This window comes from Gorilla gorilla, chromosome 8 (genome assembly GCF_029281585.2).
Source record: "Gorilla gorilla gorilla isolate KB3781 chromosome 8, NHGRI_mGorGor1-v2.1_pri, whole genome shotgun sequence".
NCBI lineage: Eukaryota > Metazoa > Chordata > Mammalia > Primates > Hominidae > Gorilla > Gorilla gorilla.
The window spans coordinates 105,878,554-105,905,918 of record NC_073232.2 but is presented as its reverse complement, the minus strand read 5'-3'; the positions used below and the strand labels follow the sequence as shown (position 1 = coordinate 105,905,918).

Here is a 27,365-nt window from a genome sequence, read left to right as displayed (position 1 = left end):
TCTGGTGGTGAGTGGAGGCAGATTCCCCAGGCAGTGGGTCTCTGCACAGTGGAGAAGGAAGGATACAACCAAGTCTAACAGCAGGAGAAGCTCTAAAGGCTCAATCAGAATTGTTGATTTTCCTGAGAACAGTTGCAATAAGCTGCAGGGAAGGGCTGCTGAGAAAACCACCAGGAGAGCAGGATTCAGGATGTAGGAGGTAGCCAGCCATTCATGCATGCAGAGAACGTTTATTGAGCATGAATACTGTGCCAGGAACTGTTGAGCCCTTAGATCAGGGGTCCCCAACCCCTGGACTGCAAACCAGTACTGGCCCATGGCCTGTTAGGAACCAGCAGGTTGTACAGCAGGAGGAGAGCAGTGGGTACTAAACACTTCATCTGTATTTACAGTCACTCCCCATTGCTCACATGACCGTCTGAGCTCCACCTCCTGTCAGATCATCAGCAGCATCAGATTCTCATAGGAGTGTGAACCCTCTTGTGAACTGCGCATGTGAGGGATCTGGGTTGTGCCGTCCTTATGAGAATCTAACTAATGTCTGATGATCTGAGGTGGAAGTTTCATCCCAAAACCATCTCCCACCCCACCCTCATTCTGTGGAAAAATTGTCTTCCACAAAACCGGTCCCTGGTGCCAAAAAGGTTGGGGACCACTGCCCTAAATGACCAGGAGTGTGAGCAAATGGAGGAGTGGCAGGTCCCCTCCCTGGCCTTCTGTCTTATCTTTCTTTTCTTCCTTCACTGAAGAATCTGCTACTTGCTGGCCCAGCCAGGGTGAGTGGGAGATGGACCCGTGTGTGCCTGTGGCCACACCTGAGCATCAGGCGGACTCTGGGGGTGGAGGAGAGGCGAGAGCATCCACCCCTCTACCCCAGCCCCGAGAGGTGAGGCCTGACCCAGAGTGCAGTTACCTGAAATGTGAAGTATTCATCCGCAGGGGCATTCATCATGTTACAGATCTGGAAGGCAAGAGGAGACAAATGTTCTGAAATATTGTGTAGTGGAGCCCTCTTGATCCACAAAGCAGAATAAGAAAGAACGCATTGGGAGTGAGGATTTCCTACGTGGCTCTTGACTGCTTGTGGGCAAATGGACCTCAACTAGGCCACAGCTGCTAACAACTCATTCAAGATGGCTTCCCTGCTGCTAATTAAATCACTGGAGGATATGTGGTACCATCTCTGCCCCTTCCCATTCCCCCAGACTCCAGGGAATCCCCTTCAAATTCAAAGCAACAGGCTGCTCAGGCCAAGGGGAGGAGAAAGCTGAGAAATCCTAGCTCTGCTACAGCCAGTATGAGCAGCAAAGCTAGGATTGCTTTGCTTCTTCTTCTTCTTCTTCCTAAAGTGAGATTTGGGTTAGAAGATGATGGTTAAGAGGCAGGAGGAAACAGCCAGATAAGTTTTTAGTTACACCAAAGTAAGGATTCAGTGAGAGATATCACTTTACTTAGTGGAATTCACAGACTATTGCTCACATCTATAAGGACAAGAAATCACTCAACTTTGGGCCATTTTAAGTTTTCTGTACCTTGGGTCATAATCACAAATGGATCTTAATAAAAGACCATGTCTTTCCAAGAGATAATTAAAATCATAGCATTTTATTTGATTTTATTTTTTATATTTTATGAGATGAAGTTTTTGCTCTGTTTCCCAGGCTGGAGTGCAATGGCGCGATCTCAGCTCGCTGCAACCTCCACCTCCTGGGTTCAAACAATTCTCCTGCCTCAGCCTCCCAAGTAGCTGGGATTACAGGCACCCACCACCAAGCCCAGCTAATTTTTGTATTTTTAGTAAAGACGAGGTTTCACCATGTTGGCCAGGCTGGTCTCGAACTCTTGACCTCAGGCAATCCACCTGCCTTGGCCTCCCAAAGTGCTAGGATTACAGGCGTGAGCCACCACACCCAGCTATCATAGCATTTTAAAGCCAGAAGGGATCTTAGCAATTAAGTTCATACTTTAAAAAAAAAATGAACAAATGGAAGCCTAAAGAGGTTAAGTGATTTGTTTAAATCTATGGGATGGAACTAGAACTGTGAGCTCCAGAATGGGTGCTGGGGAAATCAGCTCTCCTGGCTGGGAATTGGGGAAATCCTTGGCTTGTATCAGTTGCCAATTTCCATGGTCCCAATTCTCTTGCCATGGGAGATTTCAAGCTGCCAACAGTTTAACGACTTGCTCACAAAAGTCCTAAAAAACTAACAATCTAACAAGATCTAAGTGGGCTCCCTCCTTAAATCCCCACCTCACCAAACTCTGCCTGCCTCTCGGCCCCAAGGTAAGTGCTTTCTGAGAATAATTGAATGAACCATGTCTACTATTTTTGTAGTACTCTTACACAGAAAATGCGAGAATCTTTCAAAGTTTTTATAAGCATATATAGCCTAAGAATTTAAGCAACGTTTCATGCCATGCATTAATTTCATGATCTAACTTGAATAAATTACATCATTTGATGGGCTGAGCACCCTTCAACTGTGTTTTTGAAGAGACAAAAAGCAGCCTATTCTTCTTTTCTGAACTTTTCATCAGCAATTATCTGTTTTAGTCCTTTCTTTGAAGAACATTATGTTCTAAATGTTAGAAGAACATTTACAGGTGGGTCAAGACCTTAGAGGCCCAAGCTTTTAACTCAATATTGAAAAGTTCCACATCCCACACCATCCCCACTCCATCCCCCACATTTACGCTTTAAAAAATTGACTGATGTACTTGAGATAGAATTAAACCCAGTCATTAAATCATAGTCATTGGATTCCAAAGGATATCTGAAATGTGTGTGGCTGCAGAATAAGAAATTGAGGGATGGAGGAACCTTTCTCATGCTGACTAAATATTTCTGTGTAGACTTCAGAAGTCTCCAGTTAACCTACATTTGACTGTCAAGATTCTTCTCTCCTTTGTCCTATGCCAAAGGAAGTGATCATCTAGCTTTTTTTTTTTTTTTTTTTTTTTTTTTTTTTTGTGGAGTTTCACTTTGTTGCCCAGGCTGGAGTGCAATGGCGCGATCTTGGCTCACTGCAATCTCCACCTCCTGGGTTCAAGCAATTCTTTTGCCTCAGCCTCCCAAGTAGCTGGCATTACAGGCATGTGCCACCACACCCAGCTAATTTTGTATTTTTAGTAGAGACGGGGTTTCACCATGTTGGTCAGGCTGGTCTCGAACTCCTGATCTCAGATGATTCACCCGCCTCAGCCTCCCAAAGTGCTGGGATTACAGGCATGAGCCACCGTGCCTGGCCCATCTAGCTTTTATTGGATGCATTCTTGCTTTCACAATTGTATCTATCTCTTAGCTAATAAGAGTTTCTTGCAATATTATTTAAAATTTGAATTTGTTCAATAACTTACAAATCCATTTTCAGCAACATATGTTGGCAACCCACTAATGAGTGTCCAGTGGTCTGCAGGAGGCGTCCTTGGGGAAGAGAAGAAAAAAAAATCATTGAAATTTAGAGAAATGCAATATGTGCAAAAATACAACGGCAACTGTGGCAGCAACTTCCTGTCAATACTCACGGAATCACTTTGATCTCTTCTTTTCCATGTAAAATGTAATCAATGATTTTATAAAAGTTGACTTCCTAAGAAAGAAAGAGGATATTATGGGAATAATGTTATTTCCCAAAGAAATCATTTTTCACTGGGGAACTTGTACTTTAAAACTCTTACAAATAGAACCTTATTTCCCAACCACATTATATTATAACATAAATTATCAAACTACTTATATCCTGACTACAAACTTATAATAAAACCGGAAATATTATTGGCTGTTTATCTACATGAACAGGCTAAAATAAATTTTGTTTTTAAAAAGTTGAATTGCCCCCAAACAGCTTTTGGGGTGGGGGGGATCTTTGGCTACCAAATCATCAGATAGTCTGTTTTTATTTTCAAGTGATCCCTTTTGTTGTCCAGAAATACCTGACATTAATAACTTCACTAGAACAAATCACATAATTTCTCAACTGTAGTCAGTTTTACATTATATATAGTGACCCGTACCCTCCTTTCATCAGTGACTTATCTGAACAAGTGCCTCAGAAACAGGAGGTTACACTGCCAAAGCTGAAAGGGACTAGAGAATTATTCTCTCTGTTTCATGGGGCAGATGATGAACCTGAGGCCTGGACACAGTCCATCCCCTTCTCTTTCCTGTGTGCTATGGACACAGGGGTTTCTGCCTTCATGAAGCTTGCAGTCAAGGGGGAAAGTAAACCTAACCCAACCCTTCCTTAGAGATTCTAATCCCACATATCTGAAGAAGGGCCCAGGTACTTCTTTAAAATGTTGTACAGGTGGCTCTGATGCATCCCTCCCTGTTGAGAACCACTGGTCTACCAAGCCCTGGCTTTATAGAAAAGGAAACGGAGAGGTTCAACAAGGAGTTAAGGCAGGGGCCAATCAGCTCTAGCTTGGGGCATAGCTGGGACTAGAACCTCAAACTCCTTGTCTAGTGCTGTTTCTACTACTCCAGGTCTTCCCAGGCCAGTGCTCTATGCACTGTGGCCTCTTAATTTTAGCACCTGACACCATGCACAGATGGCATCAAGGAAGACATTTGCACGTACCCTGCCATCAGGTGTCTTTGGACCTTTATAAGGCTCTACTTCTCCAAGCTTGATTGGCCATTCATCGTAGAATTCCTGGAGGCAATTAGATTTAAGTATCATTAAACACACTGTTCCATGACCTACCATATCTTATATGAATTTTATGTGTTTGTATATTTTATGCTAATCTACGTAATTCTGGAATTTTAGTGCTGAAAGATCTACAATTCCCAGCAATACTGGTTAGGAATTTTTGACTGTTAACATGTTACTTAACCTTTTACATCTGTAAAATAGGGATAACAATAGAATTTGTACTAAAGAATTGTTGTGAGGATTAAATGAATAATACATATGTAACATCTACCCTGGCACATAGTTCAAAATACTCAATGTATAGCAATTCTTTCGTAGACAATTAAGCTAAATCTGGTTTGATTAAGAGGCTTGGCCAAGGTCACACAGAGTGGCCAAATGTTGGTTGCTTTACCCAACATTCATTCTCTGTCTTTTCCTTGCTAGCATAACCTGATACGACTTGAGTATCAGGTGGTAATTTTCCATCAGACCACAGCCCATGAGTGGTCTACATGAGGTGCCTAGATCAGTTTAAGGGCAGGTATGTGGCCCAGCTCTGGACAATGAAGAAGGGGGAGAAGTCTGCTGAGGGACTACTGGCAAAAAGTATTCCTCAGATAAAAGCTGATGAGAGTGACATTTGGAGAAAATGCCTCCCAGTTGTGTCATGTCTATGTGCCATGATTTGAGCTGCAACAGCCATCTTTCCACCACAAGAGGAGGCCTCACCAACACGCTGCAGGTAGCAGAGACCTTGCCAGGAAGAAAGAGAAAGCACCTGGACTTTAATGACTGCACTGATCTCTGAATCAACCAGTACTAGCGCTGCCCTACCTTGTTAAGTGGGAGAATAAATATCATATTGTTAGAGATGCTTTTGGCTGTGTCTGATGTTTCTTACAGCCAAAAGAATCCTAACCAACATACTCAGCTAGAAAGTCCCAGAACCAAGATCAGAACCCAGCTCTCCTAGTGCTTCATCCTATGTTTATCCACTTAGAACAATTACTCTGAAAAAATAACTTCCAATCACATGAATATGAAGAAATATAAATAAGGCCAGGTGCGGTGGCTCATGTCTGTAATCCCAGCACTTTGAGAGGCCAAGGCGAGCGGATCACTTGAGGACAGGAGTTCGAGACCAGTCTCGCCAACATGGCGAAACCCTATCTCTACTAAAATACCGAAAATCAGTGGACGTGGTGGTACAGGCCTATAATCCCAGCTACTGAGGCATGAGAGTCGCTTGAACCTGGGAGGCTGAGGTTGCAGTGAGCCAAGATCATGCCACTGCACTCCAGCCTGGTGACAGACCAAGACAGAGTCTCAAAAAAAGGAAAGGAAAGAAAAGAAAAAATATATAAATAATATGGTATCATTAGTTATTTTGAACTAGAAGGGTAGCAACAGAATTAAAGAAGATGACACAAGGGCATTATATTGTGAATAATATTACATGTTTCAATATTTCTACTTTAATTAAATTTTTTAGAATACAAAAACCTAAAGTTGGTAAAGATAATATTGATTATCCACCTACTATGTAAATTCTAGACACTATGTACATATAGTGTTTATATATATAAAAAATATATATAAAATCTCTAATTCTCACAATTGCTAAGAGAGATGTCCTCATTTTACAGATGAAGAAGCCAAGAATCAGGTAGGTTAAAAGACTTGCTGACAAGAAGAACAAAATAAAAAAGCTGACACTACCTGACTTAAGATTTGCCATGAAGCTGCAATAATCAAGACAGTGTGGTATTAGTGAAAGAATGGACAAATGAATCAATGAAACAAAATAGAGAACCCAGAAATAGACCCTCACAAACATAGTTAACTTGGACAAAGGTGCAAAGGCAATGAACAAAGGATAGTCTTTTCAACAAATTTTGTTGGCACAACTGAACATCTACATGTAAAAAAAGTGAATCTAGAAACAGAACTTGTACCTTTCACAAAAAATAACTCGAAATGGATTATACACCTAAATGTAAAACACAAAAGTATAAAAATTCTAGGAGATGACATAGAAGATCTAGGTGAACTTGGGTTTAATGAGGCTTCATAGATACAACACCAAAAGCACAATCCATGAAAGAAAAAATATAGAAAAATTGGACTTCATTAAAATTAAAACCTTCTGCTCTGCAGCAGACACTGTTAAGAGAATGAAAAGATAAGCCACAGACTGGGAGAAAGTATTTGCTAATCACATATTTGGTAAAGGACTTGGACCCATGATATACAAATAACTCTTACAATTGAATGATAAGAAAACAACATAATAAAATGTGGGCAAAAAATCTGAGCAGCTATCTCTCTAAGAAGATATACAGATGGCAAGTAAACATATGAGAAGATGCTCAACATCATATGTCATTGGGGAATTGAAAATTAAAGCAACAATGAGATACCACAACTGATACCCCAAATACTAACATCAGACTGCTAATACCCAAAATACTGACATTAACAACTGCTGGTGAGAAAGTGCATCTGGTAGACATGCAAAACAGTAAAGTCACTTTGGAAGACAGTCTGCCAGTTTCTTACAAAGATCAATTTGTCTTACAGTATAATCCAGCAATTGCCCTATTTGGTATTTACCCAATTGAGTTGAAAACATGTAGACACATATAAACCTACCTACAATGGTTATAGCAGCTTTATTCACAATCACTAAATATTAGAAGCAACCAAGATACCCTTCAACAGGTGACTGGATACACAAACCTGCCATACAGTGGAATATTACTCAGTGATAAAAAGAAATCAGCTATTGAGTCATGAAAAGACATGGAGGAAACTTAAATGCATATTTCAAAGTGAAAAGCCATTCTGAAAAAGCTACATACTGTATGATTCCAACTATATGGCGTTCTGGAAAAGGCAAAAACTATAGAAACAGTAAAAAAAAACTGTGGCTACCAGAAGTTTGGAAGGGGTGAGGAAAGGTTGAATATGTGAAGCACAGAGGGCTTTGAGGCACTGAAACTAGTCTGTCTGATACTGTAATAGCAGATATATGATATTACACATTTGTCAAAACCCAGAGAACTGCACAAAGGATGAACCCTCATGTAAACTATGGACTTTAGTTAATAATAATATATCAATATTGATTCATCACACCACACTAATGCAAGATATTAATAACAGGGAAACTGGGAGAGGAGACTGGGAGGGAAGAGGAAACTCTGTACTTTCTAATCAATTTTTCTGTCAATACTACTCTAAAAATTGTCTATTAATTAATGTAAAAAAAAAAACAGACTTGCTGAAAACCCATACTACTAGGAAGTGGAAAAACCAAGATTCAAGCCTACATCTTTTTTGCTCCAAGACACACACTTTTACCTCTATTCTTGTCATCAATCATGACTAATTATTTACATAGTGTATCTGTTTTTTAAGGATCACATTTCCTGTGGTGTGTGTTTTATAGGCGATGTTAGATGAGACAAAATGTGTAGAATAATAAGAACCTTCTCCTTGGTCATGTCCAGCAGTCCAATGGAGTATCGTTCACAGTTCAGATATGTTCTAACCGTGTAGAGTGCTTTGTGAAACTGTCGCTCAACATCTGTGAGTTCTTCAAATACTTTATTGGCTGACCACATAAGGATCTGAAAGTAGGTATCAAAAAGAAAACAGTTAGAATAAAGTATGCTATGGAGAGATAGAGCATTCACCACAAGAAAGCATGAGGTGCATCAAATAAAATAAATGCATATCATTGGAAAGTGCAATTCTGATTTTGAACATGTGTACATCCAACAAACTACTCAGATCCTCTAGGTGAGATGATGAGTAGACTTTTGCAAGGCTGCGGGTCTATGGAGAGAGAGAAGCTATGATTGGTTCCTGTGTCTAGATGTTTTGGCTCCAAAGGGGAAGTGCCCTGAAATGGGATGCAGGGATGGTCCCTGGGCGGAGAATCCAGTATTGGTGGCCCACTGGCTCCTGCTGGCCCTGATGTGGAGAGAGCCACATACCTCCTTCCATGCATCCTGAGCTAGTTGGAGGTAACCTTACCTGGAGAGTTCAAACAGGAAGGGACCTCCCTCTCAACCTCTACTCGTGCATTGTACTGGTGAGGAAACTGAGGTCCAGAGAGTGGGCCAGACCTAGGTATCTTAGGTACTAATAGTGCCCTTTATCCCTCTGTCTCATGGAGTTAGGAATAATATGCTCCTCAAATTAATAGGTTTACCATGACCCAGGAATTTCTACAAGCTTTATGTGAGAGCTAATCGCTAATAGTCACAACAACCATCCGAAGTAGGTACCATAATTGTCATCACCATCTCATAGACAGAAATGCCAAGTCCACTCAGGATCTAGATTGAAGAAAGCCAAGCCAGTTGTGCACACAATTGGAGAGCTTGGGGTGCAGGGGAGTGTGGGTGGGGAGAGTGGCAGGAAGATCATGAGAGGACACGTGGGACTGAAGTTTGGGGATCTGCTCCATGTGGCTTAAACCCCCAGGAGGAATAGGAGGGGTCTGAATTTGTTGTCTCTGGGCGGCTTTGTCAGAATAGGTCAGCATGGAATGACTAATGCTGCCTTCCTTTTACCTGGCTTCTTCGGGATTCAATATTGTACATGTAGGTGGTGTGATGAAGCCTTAGGATGATAGACACAAAGTTGAGGTATTTGGAAAAGACCTACAGACGGCAGAGAATAACAAGTTATGGTTGTGACATCTTTTCTTTGGTTATACAACAAATAAATTTCCTGAGCCTCCAACCAGATGCCCAGGGTTAGCATTACCTCTTCATCCTGTTTGGAAAATTCAGATGCATTTACTTTGTTAACTGCCATGATCACAGCAAGAACCTCCTTGCCCACCACGATCGGGGTTGCCAGCAGGTTCTTAGTGACATACCCAGTTTGCTTGTCCATGAAGTCAGAAAAATGGCTGTTCTGAAAGAGACAGTCACATATTTGTCAAAGTGGCACAAAATCATAGAGTGGTAGATCTAGGGATGATGACAGATCATTCTCTCTCATTTAAATGCTACCAACAGATAACCAGGGCTCCAGTACAGTGGTCCCCAGTAAACAATCCCACTCCACCTGCCATCCTACGACTGCATAGAATGGAATTGCCCATTTCAGAATAAGCACTGCCAACCTGAGCTATGGCCTATTTAGGTTAGGCTGAGGTTGAGCCAGAAGAAAAGAGGTGCTCAGACAGCCAAGTGGAAAGTGAGGTGCTAAGAGGAAGAGAGGGGAAGGCACAAGGTTACAATAGACAGCAAGTACATGCAGGGAAGGAGAGCACAGCTAGGAATACAGACACAGTTCATAGAGCGCTTCTCTCTCATTACAAAGGGAAAACATGCACTTGAAATCATCAACCCATATGTCATAACATAAAGCAAAAATTATCATTGCCCCCAGTTCCTTCCAATCTAGCCCACTAGAAGAAATCCGTGCTAACAGCTGGTGTGTCTCCTATGCCTTTCTCTATGCTTGAACAAAGAGTTTTCGATTTTTTCTAAAATTTCCTTTTCTAATTGCTTATAATAGTTTCATCACTTAACAATGTCTTAGGGACTTCCCTGAAGACCAATGCATACAGATGGGAACTCACCTCTTAGATTTGTGCACACTACTCCACCCTGGGTGCTTTACGATCCACTCAACTGTCCTTTACTGATTTTGCCTGTGTATAGTTTCCCCACTACCAACAATAACGCACTAATCTTTCTTGCTTTTATTTTTATGTGACAGATTCCCAAAAAAGGAAATCCCTTTTGCTGGATCCACAGGAACATACAGTTTTTCTTTACATAGATTACTTTGACGAAAGGTTCACATTCTGAGGCTGGGCGGGGTGGTTCATGCCTGTAATCCCGGTACTTTGGGAGGCCAAGGCAGGTGGATCACCTGAGGTCAGGAGTTCGAGACCAGCCTGGCCAACATGATGAAACCCTGTCTCTACTAAAATACAAAAACTAGCCAAGCGTGGTGGCACGCCCCTGTAATCTCCACTACTCAGGAGGCTGAGGCAGGAGAGTCGCTTGAACCCGGGAGACGGAGGTTGCAGTAAGCCGAGATCGCGCCATTGTACTCCAGCCTGGGCAACAAGAGCAAAACTCTGTCTCAAAAAAAAAGAAAAAGAAAAAGAAAGGTTCACATTCTAACTTCCACTGACCCTGTGTGAAAGGACCAAGGACTACCCTCTTGCCAGCATCAGATGCTTATCAGGTTTTTAATGTTCTACCAAGCTTATGTCTTCCATTCCTATTTTTTTTTCTTTCTCTGGGAGAGAGGAAAGTGGATCTTCCCAGATTCAGACCTCATAGAGTAGACTCGAGAGATAATTCTAATCCACTGGCCATAGCAGAGGCTGAGTAATGAGTCTGGAGAAGCACACAAATGGAAGGGCTTGAGAAAAAGGTCAAGGAAGGCAATTATCTTATTAGCTATCATTTCAGAGAATAGCCACTCACGGTGGGTTTAGACCCAGCCTTCCTTGGGTCATGACATTCTTCCCTTTGAACCTAGGACTTCTTCAATTAGAACTGAACTTCAGCCTTAACTCTGAGACTCGTTGGCCAAAATTAGTGAGGTATTCCTCCCACAGTTGTATTATTTTCATTTCCCTATGTTGGCAGTGCTTCTAAAAGCAGCACAAACCTTGCAGACTGGATTCTGTCTGGTTTCCCACAGAAAAAAATGTGAGAATTTTCTGGGTGTGTCATTTCCAGGCCAGAGTTTCCACCAGGGAACAAGGGCTGGTTGGCCAATAGAACTCACAGAGCTCAAATGAGATTAGCAGTCCTGAGATATGCCTCAGAATCACCTGCAGATTGATGCAGCAGATGCACTGAATCCTAATCTCCTACAGTGGAACCTGCACTTTTACGTGGCCCAGGTAATTCTTAGGCTCAACCCAATGGGGAATCACTCCTGCAGAGGATCACCAGAAATGGTACCGCTCTCAGAGGAAATATGTGATGTAAAGGGGATAAAGGCAGCCCCTCACTCCAGATCTCTTCTATACCTTTCCCAAAGTGGAAACACACAAACCAACTCTTGAGGCATCAGCATTGCATAAAGGCAAGGAAGGTATTGGAGTCAGACTTTCTTGGCTGAAACTGGGCCCCAGTGTACTAGCTGTATGGTCCTGGGCATGTTACTTACCTTCTGTGTCCTCGTTTTGTAATCTGAAAATAGGGGTAATGCTTCCATCTACTGCCTAGAATTCCTGATGTGAAGATAGAATAACATAGTATAGGCTGAGCACTTAGAAAAAAAAAGAGTGTCTGGCACATAGTATTCAGTAAGTACTAGGAAGAGAAACTTAGTACTTTTCTAGGCTTTCCTGAATGAGAAGTAGTTCTTTTGCAATTACCATTTTGCGTCTAGTTTTAATTTTTCTAGCCAATTCAAATCACTGAAGAAATCAGATGCCCGTAGCTGGATGTAGGCCTCCCATACCGCAAAGCACCCTTCCTCCAGAAGGCCAGCACACTCCCTCACTCATGCCACCAAGAACCACATTTCTTTTCTATCCATTTTATCTGTTACCTCTCTCTGTTTCCCCATAGCATCTTCACCCTCAGACCAAAGTGTCTGCAGTTTTTGTTAGATTCTTTCTCTTAATCCACTGCTTGTCTAGGCCGGCTCCCATTGTTTCCCTTCCACCCTGTTATCCATGCTGATCACATCACCTTCATTTACACAGCCTGGGCACTAAAGGAATCATCGAAATACCAGAAATGTGCACCATGGGGTGAAGTTAGCCAGGACTTCTTTTTTTCTTTTTTTTGAGACAGAGTTTCGCTCTCGTTGCCCAGGCTAGAGTGCAATGGCGTGATCTCTGATCACTGCAGGCTTCACCTTCCAGGTTCAAGCAATTCTCCTGCCTCAGCCTCCCAAGTAGCTGGGATTACAGACACCTGCCACCACACCTGGCTAATTTTTGTATTTTTAGTAGGGACAGGTTTTCGACGTGTTGGCCAGGCTGATCACAAACTCCTGACCTCAGGTGATCCGCCCACCTCAGCTTCCCAAAGTGCTGAGATTACAGGTGTAAGCCACCACGCTTAGCTGGCAGCACTTCTTTGCAAACACATTTCACTCTGCAGCTTCAAACTTAATGCCATTTTATTCCAGATTCTAAACACAAGGAAATGTTAAGTTCAATGGACTGTTTTGAGAAAATGGCTTGTAAGTTTCAAAATTTGATACTTGCTTATTATTGCATCTGAAAGCCCTAGATAAACCAGCCATTAAGTTACAGGATGGGGATGGGGGAGGGGTTTTTGTGTTTTATTTTCACTAGCTCAAAAAATCCTTAGCGAAGTTTCTTTGCATAAATCCTTCGTGTGTCCCTTGATGGTTCTTCAGAGAAGCCCTTGAAGGCAGCTGGAGAACATTGTTTAGAGCAACAGGAGGCCTGATCCCTCATCAGATGTCAGTATTGCTAAATCCTGATTAAACACCCTTAACCCCTGAGATCCAAAGCAGAAGTAGAGGAGGAAAGGAAGAGAGAGGAAGGAGGACTTTTAAACCACAGTCAGAATCAGGATCACCCATAGTTTATGGACAGCTTTCCGAATAGAGAAAAAAACAACTTAAAGAGGATATCTCTCAGTTTCCTGTTGTTAAAAGTCTTCCTCTCAGCACTTTGGGAGGCCTATGTGGGCAGATCACGAGGTCAGGAGTTCAAGACCAGCCTGGCCAACATGGTGAAACCCTGTCTCTACTAAAAATACAAAAATTAGCTGGGCATGGTGGTGCATGCCTGTAATCCCAGCTACTGGGGAGGCTGAGGCAGGAGAATGGCTCTAACTTGGGAGGCAGAGGTTGCAGTGAGCCGAGATCGCGCAATTGCACTCCAGCCTCGTGACAGAGCGAGACTCCGTCTCAAAAAAAAAAAAAAAAAAGTCTTCCTGCCTTCAACTTGTTTTAAAACAGCCAATAATCATTGACCCTTTTTTGGCCAACCATATCCAGCTCCTAAACGCCTACTGGCATAATGACAATATTATCACAGCTATCATTTATTGAGCATCTACTATGAGTCAGGTCCTTTATATACATTTAATCTGTACATTTGCTTATCTCCATTTCTTAGGGGTAGAAACTCCATCACACAGTTACTAAGTCACAGACATGGATCTTCACCCAGGTCTGTCTGATGCCACAGCCCTCTCCCTATACTAGTGGCTTCCCTGTTACCTTCATGGACCCTCCAAGGTTGGGAGTATGTAGTTCTGTACCTTTGTCTAGGTGTGAGAAGTCTTTCCCTCACCTGCGCCCACACTGCTAGCCAGAGGAAAGTTCTGTGTGGTCAGGGATATGGTAGAAAGAGGGAGGCCTCCGAGACCTGAGTTATTGCCCCAGATCTGCCACTTCCTGTCTACCTAACTTTGAACGATTCCTACTACACAGGCTGGAAATAAAAAATATGATCCTTATCAGAGAACGTTGTTTAAATTGTCAAGTGCAATGAAAAGAGGAAGAATTAATCAGACATTTCATTTGAAACATTGGTTTCTACTTCCTTTCCCGTTGCAAATCTTACTGCAGCGGCTAAAGCACGTGAAACTGCAGGGGTGTAAGGTAGGCAAACAGCACTGGACACATACTCAGCCACCTCCGTTCCAACCCTTCTCATCCACAGACACACACCATGGACCGGGGCGGAGATACAACTCCTATGGCCTCAACTTCCTGTCCTCCATAGGACAGAGTTGGGCTAAAGACTTCATAAGCCCCTTCCATCTCTAATATTCCACAGTTGATTTGAAATTCACTTCCTCCTCCTGTATCTGCTTACCCAAGAGACCAGTGGTTTTCAACATTGGCTGCATATTAGAAGTAGCTGGGGGAGCTTTTTAAAAATACCAATGCCTGGGCCAGGTGCAGTGGCTCACGCCTGTAATCCCAGCACTTTGAAAGTCCGAGACGGGTGGATCACCTGAGGTCAGGAGTTCAGTACCAGCCTGGCCAACATGGTGAAACCCCATTTCTACTAAAAATACAAAAATTAGCCAGGCATAGTGGTGCACCTCTGTAGTCCCAGCTACTCAGGATGCTGAGGCAGGATAATTGCTTGAACCTGGGAGGCAGAGGTTGCAGTGAGCCAAGATAGCGTCATCGCACTCCAGCCTGGGTGATGGAGCAAGACTGTCTCAAAAATAAATAAATAATAAAATAAAAATACTAATGCCTGAATTCTAATCTTTGAGAGTCCGCTGTAACAATAAAGCCACCAATATGGTTTTGTGGATTGTGTTTATTTTTTGAGACAGGGTTTCATTCTGTCACCTAAGCTGGAGTGCAGTGTGTGAACACAGCTCACTGCAGCCTTGGCCTCCCAGGCTCAGGCTATCCTCCCATCTCAACCTTCCAAGTAGCTGGGACTCCAGGCACACACCACCATGCCTGGCTTATTTTTGTATTTTTGGTAGAGACGGGGGTTTCCCATGTTGGCCAGCCTGGTCTCGAACTCCTGGGCTTAAGCCATCCACCCTCCTTGGCCTCCCAAAGTGCTGGGATTACAGGCGTGAGCCACTGCACACAGCTTAATATGGTTTTAATGTACAGCCAGAGTTGGAAATCCCCACTCTAGAGAGAAAAAAATGTGAAGAAGCAGTTGAAATGAAGAACCAATGAGGTCTCTGTCTTTCTCGGGAGCACAGAACCGTATCTGTCTTCAACACACGTTTCTCTGTGTCCCACCCAGAACAGCCAGGAGTCCTCCAGAGAAGAGAGGAGAGACTCCCCACTCCCAGATGAAGTGCTCCGTCCATGCCGTGATGCTCACCATGGACAGCCGCAGACCAAAACCACCTCCAAGCAGCTCCAGGCTCTTATTTCCTTCTCACCACAGAGAACTGGGCTCATCAAAGTATAACAGCAGAAATCATTTTACCCATCTCTTCTTTAAAAGCCTTTCAAAAAATTGCTGAATGTCACTTTTTCAAGTTTGATGTGCTAGCAGGGATGGGCTCAATTGGGGACCCTCAAGGAGCGTATTCCCATGAGAAAAACCTCAGGATGTGCAGCATTGCCTTCCAGTTGGTTGTCTAGAGAACTTTGCCCTAAGGATGAGCATCCATTTAGACACTTGAAGCAGCTGCAGTCAGGCTCAAAAGCAAACTTAACCCAGCTTAAACTTACTGAAAGGAGGAATTATTCAGGACTGAAGCCCTACCAGGTCCCATGGTAACCCTTGCACCTGAGCGGTGTTCTGTGGTTGTTTGCAGAGAGTCGCTCGTGTTTGATGACTTCCACACCTCTTGGGTCCATGTGACCCTCCCCCTATAATCAGCTTCAGGAGGCATTTAGGAGATTATCCTCCTGCCTCTCCAGCTGCCCTATTCACCCCTGCACAGAAAGCATTTCACAAGTTGTTCCCATTCAACTCTGTTCCATCATAATCCACTTTTCCCTTTTTGTTAATGGTAAACTGTAATAATGGACCACATGTGTAGAGAAGGAGCTGCCAGGAGAATCTCCAAGCTGGTACCCTTGATTATTGCTGAGGGGAGGGATGATGGGTGATTAGCATTTCCTCCTCTGGTTTATTTGTATCTTATAATTGTTTAAAAATGAACATGTACTCTAATGGTAAGAATAAAGTTTTTCTATTTCTATAAGGGGCATCTCAATGCCTTGTATTTGTGCAGTATGCTGTTGGTCTTCAAGAGGGTCCAAATGTCCCGCTTACATGATTGGAATTCATTCTTGAAAGATCTGGGTTATGGAGCAGTGGGAGTGGTCAATTGCACTTAACCATCACCTAAATTCACATATGTAATGAATTCCAAATTTGAACATCTGAACTTTCAAATGGCATCATTTTTTCTTTTTGCACATTTGGTCGATAGATGAAAGAATTGATTTACTAGCAAATCCATCCAAAAAACCTGAATGTTTTCAAAGGACTGTGAATGAGAGGCATGGGGAGCAGTTCACAAGTCTTGGCATCTGGGCACGTTGGCCCATCTCCCTAGTGGGGTAGTTTGTTTTGCTGGTGTTGCTGAGAAGGAAAGTCCCCCAGAGCACTGGAGGAGGCGTAAGGGAGGGTGTGTGGAATGCACCAGGTCCAGGTAGGACCACCTGATAAAATGCCAAACTTTACATGGGACATACTTATACTTCAGAAAATAATAATTCACTGTTTATCTGAAATTCAAGTTCAACTGGGCAACTTGAAATTTCATTTGCTAAATTTGGCAACACTAGGCCTGGGTGATCCTCTTCCCTGCCACCCACATTCCCCCGGTTATTGCCAAACTAATGCCACAAGGATAGCACTATCTCTCTTTCCCATTTGTTCCTCCCTGACCCTGCCAAGACCTCTGCCCCACTGTCATAAGGCCACCTACCTTTTTCACATCTGGGACATTATGAGTTTTCTTCGTGTGAGCAGCCCAACCCACTATCCCAATGTCCAATGGAAACACAACTTCTTTGTCAGGGCCCACCAGGTTGTCCTCAAACTTGGAGGTGGGGGTGACATCCAGCAACCTAGAGGCCACCTCAGGTATGCCGTTCCGGGACCGGCACAGGAACATGCTGCAGCGGTCAGCCTGGAGCAGGTGGGCCAGCCTCTGCAGGGCCCTGTGAACCCCCTGCTCTGGGGTGCCCCCCTCCTCCTGCACGGTCCACAGCAGCTCCAAGCACAGGGTTGACTCCTCCACCTGGGTCAGCTCAGAGAAGGACATGCTGGACTGGACTGGCACCTGGCTGTTCTTGAAGATTTCTCCCAGCACCTCCACCCGCAACTTCCTGTCAAAGTACTCCTTGGCAAACTGAGGGTTCTCCTCCAGGTATTTTTCCACGGCATCTTGGTTGATCTCACCCATGGTGTGGCTTGCTTTGCTGCGTTTGTTCAGAAAGGACGACCTTCAGAGCACTACCTGAGGCAGAGTGATGAGAAGGAAATTCATCCTGGTGGAAATTACTGAGGAAACCGTAAGTGGTCCCTCATAGGACTTCCAAAGGTCAAGCAGAAAGCAGAGCTTTCAAACTGCCTGTAACTCTTGGGATGTGACAGAAGGCCCTGGCTTAGGGTGGGATTCAGGAAGCACAGGATTAAAGAGTTCTTCAGGACACTAAATCCCTGAGCATTAGTAGCTCATAAGTCCCTAGCGAATCTTCAGAGTATCTTAGATCAGCCCAGCAAGTAGCAAGCTGAGGTGTCTATTCCAGAAAAATAACTGAATGTCGGCTGCTGTCCACAGCAAGGAAGAATCACTGACATATCCATGAATGACACGACATTGGCAACAATGGGCACTTTGAATCGTTCTTGTATGATAGCTATAGGAAGTAAAACTATTTAGACCTCGGAAGTGCTTGGATTTTTTTTGTTTATATAGCAACTGTAATGAACATCTGGGAGATATGGAACAGTTTGCATCACTGCAACATAAAGGTGAATATTAATCTTTCCTTTTCTTAAAAGTCTTTTGATCACCAAGGTTGCTTGGCCTCCTCTTTCTCTAGAACCTTCACCTCTCAATTCCTGTCACTTTAGAAAGCTTGACCTCAGAAGTGTTTTAAAGGAATAAACCTCAAGCTTATTACTAAAGAGGTGAACATAGCAAAATATTTGCCAATGATCCAAACCTAATCAAGTCATGAATTGAATAATAACCCTTGTCGAGAGACTATAATTACAAAAGGTAACCTACATAGTTGCTGGCTGGGTTTTTCTGCTAAGTATCTTAGTTAGGATTTTGTTTTCAACAGTAATAGCCAGCGGTCATGCGATTTTGCTACAACATACAGTCTACTAAATCTACTAGATGATAGATATCTTGTCCGTTGCTAGGATCCTTAACGTCTCAGGGGCTACTGGCATAGAAAGAACACTTACCACTACTTAGTTTTGTTTAATGTTCACTTTACTAAGCTTTTACATCTATTAAACACATTTCCTCAAATATTTAAACACTATTATGCAACTAATAATTCAAACTATTAATTCATGAACCAATTGCCTTCGATACTTAAATGTTGGTTTCAAACTTAGTCAAGGTGTTTTAAACACTTCAATAAAGCTACAAACCTAATATGACAAATTCTCTTAAGTGGAAAACACACACGTTACAGTGACTCTAAAAATTATTGTTACACCCACATTTAAGTTTGCTTCAAAAATAGAAACCCTATGAGTTTCATTGAGTTCTCTAAGATTTACCTCTCTAGATAGTAATCTTTTTCTTTTTCTTTTTTTTTTTTTTTTTTTTTTTTTGAGACTGAGTCTCGCTCTATTGCCAGGCTGGAGTGCAGTGGTGCGATCTTAGCTCACTGCAACCTCCGTCTCCTAGGTTCAAGTGATTCTCCTGCCTCAGCCTCCCGAGTAGCTGGGACTACAGGTGGGTGCCACCACGCCCAGCTAATTTTTGTATTTTTGGTAGAGATGGGGTTTCACCATGTTGGCCAGGCTAGTCTTGAACTCCCAACCTCAGGTGATCCACCTGTGTCAGCCTGAGAGATAGTAATCTTAATAGTCACAAAAGAAAAAGAGATCCGTTGAGGCTGCACATTCCCTGTCATGAATTGAGAGATTCTTGGTGGGAAACATGGTTTTCCCAGGGGTACAGAAAGAGTCATTTGTTGAGTTATGCCACTTCTTGTGATTGAGCTTCATCTGCTACCTCAAAGCACCTTGTCAGGTGCACACATTTTCTTGGACTGTCCTATGTCACACTCAACTCTACTCTCAGGAGGTTCCTCTTTGGATGACTATTTACTTCATAACACCGTGTTATTATAAATAGGATAATGCAGAAGTGTATTTCCCAGGAGAGAGTTGAGTCAACTGAGTCACCCCTCCTATGGAACCATCCTCCTTATCTAACAATTTTGGACACTCTTTTTTACCTAGTTATTTTGTGTGACTCATGATACAGTTCCTACTTGTCCTGTAAGTATGTGGTGTGCTCACGATTTCCTGGTTTCATCCTTCCCTCTTGAAACAGAGAGGGAAAAACACGTATTTGCATTTCATATACAGACTTATACTTAACAGAAAAAGAAAAAACAAAATGCCCATATATGTTCAACTTTCATAATCTCTTTTTTTTTTTTTTTGAGACAGAGTCTTGCTCTATTGCCCAGGCTAGAGTGCAGTGGCGCGATCTCGGCTCACTGCAACCTCTGCCTCCTGGGTTCATGCCATTCTTCTGCCTCAGCCTCCCGAGTAGCTGGGACTACAGGTGCCTGCCACCATGCCCGGCTTAATTTTTTGTATTTTTAGTAGAGACGGGGTTTCACTGTGTTAGCCAGCATGATCTTGATCTCCTGACCTCGTGATCCACCCGCCTCGGCCTCCCAAAGTGCTGGGATTACAGGCGTGAGCCACCGTGCCCGGCCCATCTTTCATAATCTTATAAAAGTGAATATTAATTTGAAAAAGAAACATCCTATTATAGTCAGCATTCTTTTGTTTTTATAACTAGTTAGAGATTCATTCATTTGTTCATTCTTTCTTTTTTTTTTGAGATGGAGTCTCCCTCTGTTGCCCAGGCGCGATCTTGGCTTACTGCAACCTCCGCCTCCCGGGTTCAAGCGAATCTCTTGCCTCAGCCTCCGGAGTAGCTGGGATTACAGGTGCATGCCACCATACCTAGCTAATTTTTTTGTATTTTTAGTAGAGACAAGGTTTCACCATGTTGGCCAGGCTGGTCTCGAACTCTTTAGGTAATCTGCCCTCCTTGGCCTCCCAAAGTGCTGGGATTACAGGTGTGAGCCACTTCACCTGGCCTCATTTGTTCATTCTTTCAACATTTGTCTATTGATTCTCTGTTATAAGCAAGGCACCATTCTAGCTATTGTGATAGAGACTTCAAGTTCCCCTTATATTATATGATTGTTTCCTTCTCCCAGTTACATGGGAAGATTACTCTTCCTCCCTCTGGTACAGCCATATGACTGATTTTAACAAATGGTTTGTGGGCAGAAATATCACTTTCAGACAGGAACAATTAATTGCCAACGGGAGGCTCTCCAGGTCTCTGTTCCCTCTGCTGCCACATCAGTTTCAGATGAAAGGGCCCCTGAATCCCAGAGTGAGGATGTCATGTAACAGAGGCCCCTGGATGACCCGAGATGGACATGTAGCATGATGAGAAATAAACTTGTCTTGTTTTCAGCCTCGGAGACCTGAGGGTTGTTGTTACTGCAGCATTACCAAGACAATTCTGACAGTTACACTTCTACTGTCGGGGACTCAGGGGGTGGTCCCAGCATTACAAGCACTTGTGGTGTGGGAAGGGAGATAAGACTAGTGCATAAAAAGCCATGAGACATAGAACAGAATACAATTAATGCTGGAAGTGAGGTACATGTACATGGCTATCGGAGTTCACGAAAGGGATCATATCTAGTGTGGCTGAAGACAGGGTAGAAATCAAGAGTGGTCAGAAGCAATAGCATGGGGTGTAGGGTAATACAGGGAGGACAGTGAGAGGTGACCCTGGAAAGGTGGGTCGGGCCCAGATTAGAAGGGCCTCAAAGCCTAGACTGAGGATTTTGAATCCTGGAAAATTTTTGAATTGGGAGGCAACATTATTAGTGTTCTTCTTTACAAACTTAATGAGGAAGATAACTTGGAGGAAAACAAAATACTGGACATTGGGATACAGATTAAGATACTTTATTGCATTTGGCTCATTATCAAACAACCTAAAAATGTGTATAGGCTTTGACCCCACAATTCTGCTTTTATGAATTCATCTTAGAGAAATAATTAAGAATGTATGTGATTAATATAGTTGCAAGGGTGCTTATCATGAGCGTGGGTATAAAAGTAAAAGATCAGAAATAGCCTAGACACTTAATAGTAGGAGGTTGAGTAAATAAATGGTATTAGATCTCTAAAATAGAAAGCTACGCAGCTATTAGGTTGGTACAAAAATAATAGCGATTTTCCCCATTACTTTTAGTGGCAAAAACCGCAATTACTTTTGCACCAACCTAATAATATTGTTAAAGTCTATTGACATGAAAAAATATTTATGATATGCAGTTAATTACAAACAGTATTGCAGCATAATTCCATTAATATGCACAGACAGAGGTATATATACCAAAATATTAAGTGAAATTATTTCAAGGCAGGACATGGTGGCTCATGCCTATAATCCCAGCACTTCGGGAGGCCGAGACAGGCAAATTACTTGAACTCAGGAGTCTGACAGCAGCCTAGGCAACATGGTGAAACCCCGCCCTACAAAAAAATACAAAAATTAGCTGGGCTTGGTGGCACACGCCTGTAGTCTAAGCTGAGACTGGGACTGAGATGGGAGGATGGCTTGAGCTCAGGAGGTAGAGGAGGCAGGGAGCTGTGATCGCACCACCGCACTCCAACCTGGACGACTGAACAAGACCCTATCTCAGAAAAAAAAGTTATTTCAAGGTGGTGGGATTCAAGACATTAATTTTTTTCTTCTTTTTTGCTTACCTGATTTTTGTAAAGTATCTACAATGAACATATATACTTTATGTAATAAAGAAATTAAGTCATTCATAAACAAAGATTTTGAGGTTATCTCTGCAGTCTATGGGTGAAGTTGCTTGGGAATGAAAAAGAAAAGGACAGATGTGAGACACAATCCAGCAAATGTGTCACGACAATTGACAGGACGAGGCAATTGATTAGTTAGAAAAAGCACACAAGAGAAGGGGTCACTGTTAACTACTTTGAGTGTTGAGCAAAGTTATGGACTGAACGTTTGTATTCCCCTAAAACTCATCTGTTGAAATCCTAACCTCTAATGTGATGGTATTAGACGGTATGGTCTTCAGGATGTGACTAGGTCATGAGGATGGAACCCTCACGAGTGGTATTAGTGCCCTTATTAAAGGGCCCCCAGAGAGCTCTCCAGCCCTCTTTCTTCCATGTGAGGATACCAGGAGAAGATGGCTGTCTGTGACCTGGAAGAGGAAGATGGCCATCACTGAACCTGACCATGCTGGCACCCTGACCTCAGACCTCCAGCTTCCAGAACTATGAGCCACTCCTTCTATGACACTTTGTTATAGCCACCTGAACTAAGACAAATGATATTTTATCAAAGATTTTTAAATGGGTAATATTAGAAGCCTCCTTTTAGCACACACATCAACAGCCTTTTCTTTCTTTCTTGTTCTTGATGAAGTCCTGTGATTTCCATAGCTCTTCCTCTTGGGATAGTTCTTTGCAGAGCTTCTTGCCAGTGTTAGCAAGATCTTTGTGTCTCTTATTGGCTGTCTGCTACCAGGCACTGAAAAAAACAAAATCAATTTCAGAAAATAACATATTTTATTTTTTAAAATGTCTGATTCAGATGGTACATGTGTAGGTTTTTATATGGGTATATTGCATGATGCTGAGGTTTGAGCTTCAGTTGAACCCATCACCCAGATAGGGAGCATAGTACTCAATACGTAATTTTTCAACCCTTTCCTTTGTCCTTTTGGAGGCCCCAGTGCCTATTGTTCCCATCATTGTGTCCATGTATACTCAATGTTTAGCTCTCACTTATAAGTAAGAACATGTGGTATTTGGTTTTCTGTTCCTGCATTAATTCACTTAGGATAATGGCCTCCAGCTGCATCCATGTTGCTGCGTAGGACATGATTTTGTTTTTTGTATGGCTGCATAGTATTCCATGGTGCATATGTACCACATTTTCTTTACCCAGTTCACCACTGATGGGCACCTGGGTTGATTCCATGTCTTTGCTATTGTGAATAGTGCTGTGATAAACTTGTGAGTGCAGGTGTCTTTTAGGTAGCATGATTTATTTTCTTTTGGGTTTCTACTGGATAGACACCCAGTAATGGGATTGCTGGGTCAAATAGGAGTTCTATTGTTAGTTCTTTGAGAAATCTCAACACTGTTTTCCGCAGGGGCTGAACCAATTTACCATCCCACCAACAGCATATGAGTGTTCCTTTTTCTCCACAACCTTACCAACATCTGCTATTTTTTGACTTTTTAATAACAGCCATACTGTCTGATGCGAAAGGTTTTGATTTGCATTTCTCTAATGATTAGTGACGTTGAACATTTTTTCATATGTTTGTTGGCTGCTTGTATGTCTTCTTTTGAGAAATACCTGTCCCTGTCCTTTGCCCACTTTTTAATGGGGTAATTTGTTTTCTTCTTGTTGATTTGTTTTTTATAGATTCTAGATATTAGTCCTTTGTCAGATGCATAGTTTGCTAATATTTTCTCCCATTTTGTAGAGTGTCTGTTTACTCTGTTGATAGTGTCTTTTGCTGTGCAGAAGCTCTTTAGTTTAATTAGGTCCCACTTGTCAATTTTTGTTTTTGTCGTGTTTTCTTTTGAGGACTTAGTCATAAATTCTTTGCCTAGGCTGATGTTCAGAAGAGTGTTTCCTAGGTTTTCTTCTAGGATTTTTATAGTTTGAAGTCTTACATTTAAGTCTTTAATCCATCTTGAGTCAGTTTTTGTAGCTGGTGAGAGGTAGGGGTCAAGTTTCATTCTTCTGCATATATTTAGCCAATTTTCCCAGCACTATTTATTAAATAGGATGGAAAATGACATATCTTAAAATTTAAACTTACCAAACAGATCACTTAGAATAAATTTTTAACATGACAAAATGTTGACTTCACTGTTTAATTTTTACATCAGTGCTTCTGTTTCATTCAAAGCATAGATTTGTTGTTTGTTTTTTTGGATAGAATATTAACTGATGGAGAAAATGAAGGAAAAAGTCAAAATCTTAGATGCTAATATTTTTAATGACAATAAATTTACTTAGATAAACTCTGAAATGATAACTAAGTCAATGTGAAAACTCCACTGCATTTACATAGAATTTTTTTAAGAAATGTAAACCACCTGGTAATAATAAAAGGATAATAAGAATAGATAACATACAAAATATATACTCTGTGACAGGTACCCTCCTAAGATCCTTACATATATTATCTTATTTAATTTTGGGGGGATTTTTTTGAGACAAAGTTTCACTCTTGTTGCCCAGGCTGGAGTGCAATGGCATGATCTCCGCTCACCACAGCCTCCACCTCCCAGGTTCAAGTGATTCTCCTGCCTCAGCCTCCCAAGTAGCTGGGATTACAGGCATGCGCCACCATGCCCAGCTAATTTTGTATTTTTAGTAGGGACGGGGTTTCTCCATGTTGGTCAGGCTGGTCTTGAACTACCGACCTCAGGTGATCCTCCCGCCTCGGCCTCCCAAAGTGCCGGGATTACAGGAGTGAGCCACCGTGCCCGGCCTATCTCATTTAATTTTTACAATCTTATAAGGTAGGTACCATTATCACTTTACAGGTGAGAAACTGAGGCACACAGAAATTAAGTTAGCTTGCCCAAGGTCATAGCCAGCAAGTGATAGTAACCTACTCTAAAACTACCAGTTTAAATATGGCTCAATTAAAAAATGTGCACATGAGGTGAACTAGACATCGTACTTGATGCTAGAGGGAGATATACAAAGACTCTTTCTTTGAAGATTTTGAAATCTAGACAAATATCATAAAATGTTAAATACTAATACAAGAGTGAAATAAAAATTCCAGACAATCTTTTTAAAAATCCACCAAAGAACGATTTAACTTCCTTAAACTTTCTGCTTAAACAAGTTTTCAGTAGTACTCTACATAAATGAGCACGTGTAATTTCTAATTCCATCATTGTTAAATTTTTTTGCTGCAGTTAATGACTTCTACAGGAAGTTATGCTTATACAATAGCCAAAACATATGCCTACGAGGTAGAAGCACCAACACAGAAATCAACAATATCCTGGGCTAATTAAGTGTATTTCACATTATTATACTGAACCCACTCTTCAGTTCCACCTTAGCCAGATTATCTGTTCCTATAATTACCCATCATGGAAAGGACCCCCTGTAGGTAGGAATTTCAGGCACATCTGGCAGCCAACTGCACAGGACCCTTCCATCTGCACATTTGCTCTCATGAAAGCCCTGTGCCTGCACTTAACTGGGTGTATAACCAGGTATCTCAGAGACAATTTGGTTGGTGAAAACCATATTATTTTTATCCAAATTGATGTGATGATCTGATGACTGCAACCACTGAGAACACCATATTGAAAAAATTAATATATCTCTTTGTACCTGAAAACATGGACTGACTAACCTTTCCATTTTTCAACCAATTATTTTGACATCTTTTAAATGCAGTCAGAAGATAAATGCTGCTCCACTTCCTTGTTTTTCATTTTTCTTGGCCTCGGTCCAGATGTGGGTATAAATGTTACTTTGTATAAAATGGAGCTGGTTGCAAGTGCTTAATTTTCATGAGGGTAAGGACACAAATGTCTTGCATTAGTTCTGTGAGTTATGGTAAAACCCTTTTCAGTCTTTTTTAGGAGTTAGTGATGTGTTTGATGCTGTGAAGGTTAAGGTAACAGCAACTTCTGTTACAGGTAACCTCTCAAATCTCAGTAGCTTCATCCAGTGGAAGCTCATCTCTCATTCACATAAAGTCAGTCACCAGTGGGGACCCTGGCAGATAAGAGAAGAAAAGAGAGGATGTGAACAATTGAACAGGCAGCTTTTCTGAGCTCTGCCTGGGAGTGACACAGCCCCTTCCGCTGGCCAGAAAGGTCGTGGCCTTATAGAGCTTCGGGAAGTGGGGACGGGGAAGGCAGGGGCTGGCAGACTGGTAGTCCCCAACTTTACAGCATGGAAGGGGACTGCACATTTTTTGGTGAAAGGCCAAGTAGCCACCTCTGCTACAAGTACTAAATCCTGAGGAATTATATATTAGAAAGGGTGAACTCTGAACAGGTCTTTAAAAATAAATGTTTTATGGAGTTTGCATAGAGTGACTAATTTCAGTAAAAGAAATTATATCTATTGATTAAGCACCTACTATGAACAAGTCTCTTGATACACCCAGTGGAAAAGTGGGGAGAGTGGGGACAGGTACAAAGATGAATGAAAGAAACATGGTCTGTCTCTCCATGAAGCATGGCAAGGAAATGAATGAAATTTTGTGTACATTATATATGATCTATACGATGTAATTTAAAACATAATTTTACCTACAGAAAAAGGAGCAAGAAAAATATTTGTAAAGGAAATATTTGCTTTATTTTCTGATTAACGTTTTCATCATAGAAAATTTTAAAAATACAAAAAGGCGCAAAGAAAAAATCTTTCAGTGTCCCTAATCCTATCTCACAGAGATATTCACTATGAACATTTTTCCTTTTGACTTTACATATACACATATTTGAAAAGTTAATGTATGAGGATTTTTTCCAAAGTACTGAAGTTAAGAACATCAGTTGACCTGAATTAACTTATTTGTAATCATGAAGAAATCCTAGAAAGAATGCCAAAGTAAACTGTTTTTCTCTGCTGGTATCTGGAGCACTAAGGCCCGTGATTTATCATTAAAAGAGGAGGGGCAGAGGAATGGTTACACCAACTTTCTTTTTTCTTTTTTCACCTCAAATTTTTACTCTGAAACAACCTTTAAACACCCAACAAATAAATGAAAACTTGTTGCTGCATCAAAACCATCATCAAAATGAACTGAAATACCCTTCATTATTCAACCTACAGTGTGTGCAAGGGCCACCAGAATGTGTTCTAGGAGAAATGGCTGCAAGGCCAGGGGGTATTAGGAGAACGTTTTTGGCAGGAATAACTGTCCAAAGGCAATTGGGCTAAGCTAGGAGCTCTCCATCACTAAAGAACTTGGAGCAAAAACTGGAAGACCTCTCCT

At 41.9% G+C, this 27,365-nt stretch overlaps 1 protein-coding gene across 1 annotated transcript in view; it reads right to left on the bottom strand.

The window, feature by feature from the left end:
• The window catches only part of PDE6C (phosphodiesterase 6C), a 55,338-nt gene extending 37,856 nt beyond the window's left edge, over positions 1 to 17,482 (bottom strand). The window contains exons 1-8 of the mRNA XM_019035646.4: positions 17,003 to 17,482; positions 9,420 to 9,572; positions 9,224 to 9,313; positions 8,132 to 8,272; positions 4,581 to 4,655; positions 3,526 to 3,590; positions 3,358 to 3,424; positions 914 to 961 (exon numbers count right to left, since the gene is read on the bottom strand). Of these exons, the coding sequence (XP_018891191.3) occupies positions 914 to 961; positions 3,358 to 3,424; positions 3,526 to 3,590; positions 4,581 to 4,655; positions 8,132 to 8,272; positions 9,224 to 9,313; positions 9,420 to 9,572; positions 17,003 to 17,482 (1,119 nt within the window). The remainder of the gene's footprint in view (positions 1 to 913; positions 962 to 3,357; positions 3,425 to 3,525; positions 3,591 to 4,580; positions 4,656 to 8,131; positions 8,273 to 9,223; positions 9,314 to 9,419; positions 9,573 to 17,002) is intronic.
• Positions 17,483 to 27,365: the final 9,883 nt, after the last annotated feature.